The sequence below is a fragment of the Lodderomyces elongisporus genome, chromosome 4 (assembly GCF_030384665.1).
Source record: "Lodderomyces elongisporus chromosome 4, complete sequence".
Classification (NCBI taxonomy): domain Eukaryota; kingdom Fungi; phylum Ascomycota; class Pichiomycetes; order Serinales; family Debaryomycetaceae; genus Lodderomyces; species Lodderomyces elongisporus.
This window is the reverse complement of record NC_083676.1, coordinates 1,442,106-1,451,684: the sequence shown is the minus strand read 5'-3', so window position 1 is coordinate 1,451,684 and position 9,579 is coordinate 1,442,106. Positions and strand designations below refer to the sequence as shown.

Below are 9,579 nucleotides of genomic sequence, written 5' to 3'. Positions count from 1 at the left end.
ATGAACAATCCAGATTGGAAAAGTTTATCTAACGAATTGAGACGTAGGGCTCAACAAGCAGGTGGTAGTAAGAGACCAAAGACACCTTTCGGAATCTTTGGTGGAATTGGCGGAGTTCTTCTTTTAGGAGGAGTTGTGCTCTTTGCAGAAAATGCACTTTTCAACGTTGAGGGTGGTCAACGTGGTATTTTGTATTCAAGACTTAATGGTGTTCAACAAAAGATCTACCCTGAAGGTACTCATTTTGTCATCCCTTGGTTTCAAAGACCAATTATCTACGATGTTCGTGCTAAACCAAAGGAAATTGCCTCTTTAACGGGAACCAAGGATTTACAAATGGTGAATATCACATGCAGAGTGTTGTACAAACCTGAAGTGTTGAAACTTCCTAAAATATTTGTTTCTTTGGGTTTGAACTATGAAGAGAAAGTGTTGCCATCCATTGTCAATGAAGTGTTGAAATCAGTTGTCGCTCAGTTCAACGCTGCACAATTAATCACACAGAGAGAAAAAGTTTCAAGATTGGTACGCGAGAATTTGGTTCGCCGTGCTGCCAAGTTTGATATCGCCTTGGACGATGTTTCATTGACTTACATGACATTCTCTCCAGAATTTAGTGCTGCCGTCGAAGCAAAACAAATTGCACAGCAAGACGCCCAGAGAGCAGCGTTTATTGTTGACAAAGCAATCCAAGAGAAGCAGCAGTTGGTTGTAAAGGCTCAAGGTGAGGCCAAGTCGGCTGAGTTGATTGGTGAAGCAATTAAAAAATCTAGAGATTATGTTGAATTGAAGAGATTGGATACAGCTAGGGAAATTGCAAACATATTATCCGCCTCGCCAAATAGAATATTATTGGACAATGACACATTATTGTTGAATACAGTTGTTGACAGTCGAAACAATCGTAAATAGAAAACTTAGATGTAAATAGGAAATACTTGCAACGCACAATTCTAAGAAAGAAAAAAAAGGAAAGAAAAAAAAAAAAAAAGAGAAAAAGAAAGAGGAACGAATATGTTAACCAGAACACCTCAAATTGAACAAAACCATCAACTATGAACCCTAAACTATGAACCCTAAACTATGAACCCTAAACTATGAACCCTAAACTATAAACAGTAAACAGTAAACCAACAAAAATAAACTAAAAAGATCGAAAAATGAGATTGAAAAAGGAAAGCTTTAAACTTCAATAAGCAAATGGGCTCTTAAAAACTCGATCTAAAGTCTATTCCTTTAAAGAATAGAGTTAACAATATTTGCACCCACTGAAGCACCTGCACCAAACAATGCTGCCTCTCCAAACCTACTACCGTACTTTTTGAATGCCTCATTGCGTCCGGAGGGCTGTTGTTGAACTTGTTGTACTTGTTGAGGTGCAGCTTGAGGGGCTACTTGGTATTGTTGCTGGTATTGTTGTGGAGGTGGGAATCCGTATCCGCCGCCATAGGAGGGTTGTTGAGGCATTGGAGATGGCTGGTTATATGGAGATGGTTGTCCGTATGGCGCTGGTGGACCATAAGAAGAATATGGGTTAGGAGAAGGTGGAGCCGCTGCATCTTTATGCGAGAATTTAAACTCTTGTTCAGAGATCACCTTAACGTAATTTGAGGGAAATACACCGGCCTTGTCACGACCTGTACCTGCCTTGTATCCTTTCCACCAATCTTCTGATAAGTGTTCGGTTACCGCGATTTTATCCCCCTTTGTGAGTGAAATATCATCTGGTTCTTGTGCTTTATAATCATATGAGGCCATACAATACCCAACTGGTGATGGATCAGATGGGGGATATGCAGGTGGCTTCAAATTTGTCTTGGACAATGATTCGGAAATTTGGTTTACCTTGTCGTTGTATGAAGGTGCAGGTTCTGTATCTGGGTTCGAAGGTGGTAGTTTTTGTTGCTCTGTAGCAACTTTTACTGCACCCACCGTAAACTTCTCTGTACTGTTATAACTATTGCCATTTGTATAATTACTACTACTGTCCGCATTATTTTGCAAGGCATCAACATCCCATGGCTTTTCGTCCTTTTTGTATTTTGTGGGAAGTGCAGCGACTAACTTGTCGTATAAAGCCTCGGTGATAACTTCTGAATCCTTCAAGAACTCAAGCTCTGTTCGAACAGTTGTCAAAGAGCGGTTGACTAAAGCAGCAGACATATTGGATGTGAATGTATGCTTTCGTTTTTGATTTCTATACTACAGATGTCTGTATGGGTGTTTGGGTAAGTGTTTCTGTAAATCTTTCTGTTGTGTTGTTGAACTTATGAAGGAAAAAGGTAGTTGTGTCAAATCACGAATCGCTATGATGTAATTTTGTTAGTAGTAATTCTTAACTATTTTTTTTTCGATTGTGAGGAGGAGGAGGAGGAGGAGGAGGGAGAAGTATGAAAGAGAGTGATTTACTGTTTAATTCCGGGTTTAAAGCCAACCTTAGTGCGCTTACCAACACTATTTCATGTTAAGAGTTACTTTTGTCTTTTCTTTTCTTCGTCCTCCCTGAACCCCCTTAATATTTCCGCCCCTACCTCACACAGCCCAGCCAATTTTTTATTTATTTAACTATATTCGTAATGACCATTATCGGAGAAACTGCAAAAAAGAAAAAAAGAAAAATTGAAAAAAGAAAGACGAAACAAGAACGGAAAAGATGGAAAGGTGGAAAAGAATTTTAGTTTTAACGTTTTTCAAGTGCAGTCCCATTTGAAACATTATGGCGAGTTAACAGATATTGCAGCTTTTGCCGGTACTTCAATGTATTCATCTAATTACTGGGCCCAATTTATCTACACCTTCTACTAACTCTATGATCTCGCTCCCATATGCACCCGGAGCTCTGCAACTAGGGTTTGAAGCAATTTCTGAAGACACTTTCCACAATTCATATATTCTTATAGTAGAGTCATTTGCTGCTACGCATATGGAGCAGAAATCTGGACTGGTTGCTGCACTCAAAATTCTTAGGTTGCATGTGGCATTGACTTCCACTATTGGTTTCATTGCTGGGTATGAATAAACACGCATGAGGTTTGATTTTGTAGAGCCGCCAAATCCAAATGTCGCAACTATTTCCTTCTTGTACCTAGACCAGATCAAAGAGGTAATTTGTCCATCGGTGTAAAATTCATTCAACAAAGTGCCACTCAAAGTATGCCAAAACCTAATCTTGCGGTCTTTGCTACCACCGCCGGTGGCCAAGAGCGACGTTGCCCAAGGGCAGTATGCCAAAGCCTTTATTGCCGCATTGTGGGGAAGCACAAATTTCAAAACAGGCGCTTTCAAGCACAGCACATCCCAAACTGTGCAACAATTATCATTTGCACCCACAGCTAATTCATTATTCTTGGAATTCAAAACAATACCTATAGATACAACACAAGACAAGTTTCTTTTTAGTATAAATATTCGAAAAATTTTCTGATTGCCAGGCCTTTTCCTCCTCACTTCTCTCTTCCCCTTTCCCTTTCCCTTTCCCTTTCCCTTTCTCCTACCATTGACTTTTTAAGAAGGAATTGAAGGTAAAATAATACATACCACAAATTTGCTGCTGGTGACATTGAAAATTGTTGAACTCGTCTATTTCCATATTACCAAATGGATCAACAATTATTTCAAAAGTATATACTTTACCAGAATCATCTCCAGCAAGAAAGAGTTGCTCATCATTGAACCATGTCAAACAGAATATACAGTGACCATTGTTCATGTGGTATTCACAGAGTACTTCATTGGTGTCCTCATTCTGATCAATCACCGCCAATTTGCCATTCGCAAATGCAACCAACACCAAAACTCCACTGGGACTACAGCTTATGGCTGTTATTAGCTCATCATTATCATAGTCAACAAGTTTGATATAATCATCGCCACCCCAAATGTATACCCTACTTCCGAGTCCAACTATAATGCGGTTAGTACAACTAGACCAACTTACCAAGTTGGAATAGTAGTCATTGCGCAACCCCGGTGCTTGCAAAATGTCATTTGCCAAGATAGTCTTGAGTTGAGTATCTTTCTCTTTTTTTGTCATTTTCGACTTTAAAATTATATTTGAAATTCGGTCCTGGTCTTGGCAAATGTTGGGTCTGAGCCCCAATCTTTCTTCAATATGTAACTGATTATCAGGTCTATGAGTATAACTTTTCTTGAATTGGAACACTTTAGTATCTTGGGTAAAGCCTAATGTTTCCGCAACAACTTCTTGGTGTAAATCTCGTATGCTGAGAAATATTGAACTAAATTCGGGACTGCTTAAAGCTGTACCGCTGGAGCTATACGAGTTGTTAGAAGTGATTGAAGATTCGGGATCCTGTTGCTCAAGAGATCGACTGTAAAATGCATCATCTCTAGTTGATAAGTCGGCTCTTCTCAAACTCGAGTTTTCTATGTTATTCACCGGTTCAAACAAAGGCAGAAATGATTTATATGCCTGTGGCGATGTAGTTGCGGGAATGAAACGATCATCTGCCAACATAGATTCTGGAGAGTTCATGTTTGACTGCTCACTTAATTAATCAAGTGATTATTTGATTAATTGATTGGCTCGTGTGCTGTCGTTTTTTCTATTAGTAAAATAGAAAATCAAATAAAACCTGAAGCACTTTTTAAACGGGTTTGGTTAGCAATTTTAGAAAGGAGGAAGGAGGGGGGGGACAGGTGATTTTCTGGAGCAAAAATAATAACGACTTTAAAGACCTCTTTTTTTTCTTTTTTTGTATTACTTTAAGAAACTCTTAGTTTTTCAATTGATTATAGCTTTAAGAATACGTCTCTATGTTTCTGTTGTCTAGCAAAGTACTGGTATTCAAACTAAAAACCAGTAATCTTTTAAACAGAAAAGAGAAAAGGGACAGTAAAAAATAGAAAAACAAAAATTTTGAATTTTATTCTTCTCATGCACTTTGTTATGCTTTCACTTTGTTTCTGATCTTCCTTTTTTTCTGGTTTTTTCTGTTTTAATCAAAGTTGTGAAAACATTCAGATCATAGTTATGACACGGAGGAAGTTTTTTTTTTTGGTTGCAAAATCCGTTACCCAGCATTTGTAAAAATTATATGCTACCATGTGTTGTTGATACAATTTTTCGAAATGGTAAACGGTACCTTTTTTGATAAAGGAGAAAGACAGAATTATAAAAAAATTCCTATTACTTATGATTAATACGACTTGAATCTGGATGGTACAACACATCTTTCTAGTTCTGTTTTATTATTCACTCAATTGAGCATATATGCCATTGGTTGTCTCATCACAATTCCAAATGCAGCGACGGCTCGCAAAGGTCAAGGTATTATGTACACTAGCTTTCTATTTATTCGTAGGGTACATTTTCCTCCTTACAACCAAGCACCTCCAAGACCCATTCATTGATGAAATATTCCATCTTCGACAATGCCAAGTATATTGTGCATATAATTTCAGCATTTGGGACAACAAAATCACCACGCCCCCAGGACTATACATCTTGGGTCTAATCTACACAAAGCTTTTGGAATTTATCACCATGACGCATGGCTTGTGCCAAAATGACAATGTTTTGCGTTCCTTAAACTTATCTGGTGGCTTACTTGCATTGCCCTTTATAGCAAAGAAAATTAAGCAGTCGAATGTGAATCGATTTTGGACGGTTAATATAATTGCACAGCCATTATTGTTCACTTATTACTCTTTGTTCTATACTGATGTTTGGTCGACTGTTTTAGTTTTGGGATCATTGGCTTTTGTCACAACTCGTTCAAAACAGCATCCAATATGGAGTGCTCAGTTGGGGTTTGCGAGCCTTTGGTTAAGGCAAACAAATATTGTTTGGCTTGCGTTTATTGCCACAGTCTATATTGATCGACAAATTGTCCGTGATAGTGGAGTATGCAATCGAATCATACAATTTGTCAAGACGACTTTTAAAAGTCACTTGCAGTTGCTTGGCTATATTGTCAACTTTGCATTGTTTGCTTTATTTATTAAATACAATGGAGGCATTACATTTGGAGATAAGGATAACCACAAAGTACAGCTTCATCTTGTACAGATATTTTATTGCTTCACATTTGTAAACTTTTTTACATGGCCCATTTGGTTGAGTAAGAAAACTTTGAGTTTGTATATTAAGTTTCTTGTTGGTAATTATGGTATTAATCTCGTTTTTAATATGTTAGCATCGTGGGCGATTTTCTACATCATCAATAATTTTACTATTGTGCACCCCTTCTTGCTCGCTGATAATAGGCATTATACATTTTACATCTTTAGGAGATTGTTGAACACCAAGTACAGTACCTACTTGGCAGTACCAGTGTACCATTTTGTTACTTACAATTGCGTTGCAACGATATACAGAGCAGGACATCAATTTGGTTTATCGCCAATACTGATTTTGGGTTTTATCACAGCTACGATCTTGACCATTACACCTTCGCCATTATTCGAGCCAAGATATTACATTGTCCCGTTGCTCATCTTTAGATTGTTCATTGCTCCTAGCACTGGATATGCCAATTTATTGGAATTCATTTGGTTGAACATCATCAATGCAATTACGAGTCTTGTGTTTTTCAATTACACATTTACGTGGTGGAGTGAGCCTGGAAAGATACAGAGAATTATTTGGTAAAATTTTACTATTCCTTTTTTTTTTTTATTTCTTCTTATTCCTTATTTTTCTTTTTTGTTTTTATTTATTTAAGGAATACATAATGAAAGCAAAAGCAGACTTGAAAAAACGAAAATTAAATCAATATAAAATGCATAAAATATACTTGAAAAATAATTTTTAAAAAAACCTCAAAAGTCCGGTATTGTCTAATCCTTTATGTCTATATTCTCTAATATTTGTTCAGAGGCTGTTGCGCTAGTGTTGTTGCCTTTCACACGAACGGGATCAGCCTCGTTTACTTCTAAAGTAACTTCCTGCGATAAAGGGCTCTTTCCGGAAACTTTTTCCTTGCCTAAACTAGCAGGTCTAATATTGTTGTCCTTGTTTTGTTTCAGCAGTTTTGAAGTAAATATCTCAATCGGTTGCTCAACCTCCAGTTTCTTCATGTTATCAATGATATCCAAGTTTTTATTGATAAATGTGTCGATGGACTGATAGTTTTTATTGCTTAACGTAAGAATTGATTGCTCGTGTTCTTTAAGTTCCCTCACAAGCTCATTATTCGCGCCTTTGTCCAGCTCCTTGCTTGCACCTTCATTCTGGATTTTGATGTTCTTTTCCAAATCCAAGCTAGACATCCATTTCTTAACTGCTCTTCTTTTCAAAATCTCCAAATACGGTATTTCCAATGACGATTCTTTGTCAACAAATACCAAATCACCTTCACTTCCTATAAACAAGTCGCCGTAGTTATTCTTTTTGTTGATCTTGATGTCCCAGTTTCCCATTTCCAAATCGTTGGCAAAGATTAACAAGAAATCACCCCATGTCTCGGCGATTTGAAACTTGAAATCAAAATCTCTTCCAAAAAGAATAACTTGACCCATAACACCTTGTGAAGCTGGGCAAAGATCAATACCAATATAATTACCAACTTCATCAGTCACCATTGGGATCCACATAGGGTGGGCAAAAGTTTCATGTATAGTCCCTGGTGGTATTGCTCTTTGTCTAGGCATCTTTTTTGTCTTGTGTTTTTTCGTAGCGGTTTCTATATTCAGTGCATCGTGTGAAGTGGTGGATGTGCTCGATCGGGATTCCACTTGCGATAAATCAAATGATGTGCGGCGTGATGACATCTCGCTTGTGTTGATATTATTGTTATTGCTGTTGTTATTATTAATATTGTTATTGCTGTTATTATTATTATTATTATTGTTGCTGCTGTTGTTGTTGTTGTTGTTGATGTTGATGAGGTTCGTAGTGCTACTGGTATTGACACCGACGCCCAATCCAATTTTTTTCTGATATTGACCGTTGTTAGCATGCGACGTTGGCAATTTACTCAAGTTATTCAGCTTGTAGTTTTCGAGCCTGGCTTCGTTATTTATATAATCTGAAACTTTACGCCAATTCTCCGTCTGCACCATGATCTCGTCTAATGACATTAATTTTAACCCAAAAATAAGTCCATTGGTTTCAATGTTCAAACTGCTACCAAAGTTCAGTTGTCCATCAGTAAGCTTGAAGAATGCAACCACACAGTTTGGAAGTGTGATGTTCAAATCTTTCTGGAAATCTCTCAAATCGTCTGATGTGCATTTGCTCAGAAGTGAACTATTAATGTCCGGTGCATTCTTGTGTAGCCAGTGCTTAATGTGTCTCCATGCTAGTTTCATTTCGTGCACACCAGCATCTGGATTATTGTTCTCTTGGCCCGATGCAAGGTTGCTTGCCATTTCGAATGACCCTCCACTGCTGCTACTGTTTTCCGAGCCGTGGCTGCCTGTTGCATAATTGGTGTTGACTCCTCTCCCACTTGCTCCACCCAATAAGTTCTCGGTATCTGGCTTATTCACACGATTAAAAGACTTTCTCGAGTCATATTCCGAGTACTTGTCGTCTGTACTGAGTAGATATATCAACTCACGTAACTTTTGTCCTAATGTCATACCTGATATTTGGCAAGTAAAATAACTCTTTTGGGGGAAGAAAAGAAAATGAAAGAAATATAAAAACAAAAAATTAAAAAGTTAAAAAATTTAAAAACACAGTACTCGTTAATGGAAAATATGAGTAAAAAATACAACGACAAATCGATAGATTTGACAGTTGTTGGTTGTTGTTTTTTATTTTATTTTGAGCTAATGGTGGTGAAAATGGTAATAAAGAGGAAGTTGATAAAACTTATTCCTAGTTTTTGTTGATTCTGTTGTACTGTATTAAAAATGGCGGTAATAAGATAAATGAAACCTTTGCGTTGTTAGTTTAACGAGTGGTGGTGGTTTTGGTGGTGGTGGTGATAATTATGATAACAAAAGTAGTAAAGATAACCAATCTTCTTCCTATTGCCTATTCATATATAATTGTGTCAGTTAGCTAGCAGAAATGGAAAATTATATATATATATATATATATATATATAATTTCGTGAAACGTGATTTTGTTAAATTACAAAGACAATTTGAATATGAGTGTGAAACGAGGGAAAATAAATCTACGGTGACTTTAATGGGACACGCGCCCGCGTCTTGACGCACAGACTATGGGACTGTGGGACTTACTCGAAGTAAGTCAGGAAACCAAAAATAAAATAAATAAAAAAAAAGGAAAAAAAAAAGGGAAAACTTCTCCGTACAATTCAAACCCCCCCCCCCCCCCCCCAATGAGGTAAAAATGTCAACCGTCAAATGAAATTAATTGATCAATTTATCCAATAAAAAAAAAAAAATAGACACTTGCCCATCTTCTCTTTGTTCCCTTTTGTTTTCAAGTAAATCCAACATGGCTTTGAGTTTTGAAAAAATTCAATTTGATAATTGGTTATAGACCTGCCATGTATGTCTTTAACCCATTTTCCACCTCCCCTTCGGAACAGGTCGAAGAGTTTTAACTAACAAACACACCATCCTAACTCTAATAGGAGGATAAAAAAAAAATTTATTTTGTAAATTCCAGCTTAAAAAGCCTTTGTATATATGGAA

At 37.1% G+C, this 9,579-nt stretch overlaps 5 protein-coding genes across 5 annotated transcripts; 2 read left to right on the top strand and 3 right to left on the bottom strand. All coding sequences in view use genetic code 12, as the record gives it.

The window, feature by feature from the left end:
- PHB2 (Prohibitin-2, subunit of the prohibitin complex (Phb1p-Phb2p)) lies at positions 1 to 912 on the top strand (the record flags this gene model as incomplete). Its single annotated transcript, XM_001526230.1, has 1 exon — positions 1 to 912. The coding sequence occupies one exon, from the start codon at positions 1 to 3 to the stop codon at positions 910 to 912; it is 912 nt and encodes a 303-aa protein (XP_001526280.1).
- Positions 913 to 1,236: 324 nt separating this feature from the next.
- On the bottom strand, positions 1,237 to 2,163 carry PIN3 (protein that induces appearance of [PIN+] prion when overproduced; the record flags this gene model as incomplete). Its single annotated transcript, XM_001526229.1, has 1 exon — positions 1,237 to 2,163. The coding sequence occupies one exon, from the start codon at positions 2,161 to 2,163 to the stop codon at positions 1,237 to 1,239; it is 927 nt and encodes a 308-aa protein (XP_001526279.1).
- Positions 2,164 to 2,763: 600 nt separating this feature from the next.
- Positions 2,764 to 4,495, bottom strand: PVL30_003678 (uncharacterized protein; the record flags this gene model as incomplete). The annotated part of the gene is made up of 2 exons (XM_001526228.2): positions 2,764 to 3,365; positions 3,538 to 4,495. 2 exons carry the CDS (start codon positions 4,493 to 4,495, stop codon positions 2,764 to 2,766), a joined length of 1,560 nt encoding a protein of 519 aa, XP_001526278.2.
- A 768-nt stretch (positions 4,496 to 5,263) lies between these two features.
- On the top strand, positions 5,264 to 6,613 carry ALG10 (glucosyltransferase; the record flags this gene model as incomplete). Its single annotated transcript, XM_001526227.2, has 1 exon — positions 5,264 to 6,613. The coding sequence occupies one exon, from the start codon at positions 5,264 to 5,266 to the stop codon at positions 6,611 to 6,613; it is 1,350 nt and encodes a 449-aa protein (XP_001526277.2).
- Positions 6,614 to 6,801: 188 nt separating this feature from the next.
- SMI1_2 (Cell wall assembly regulator) lies at positions 6,802 to 8,547 on the bottom strand (the record flags this gene model as incomplete). Its single annotated transcript, XM_001526226.1, has 1 exon — positions 6,802 to 8,547. One exon carries the CDS (start codon positions 8,545 to 8,547, stop codon positions 6,802 to 6,804), a length of 1,746 nt encoding a protein of 581 aa, XP_001526276.2.
- Positions 8,548 to 9,579: the final 1,032 nt, after the last annotated feature.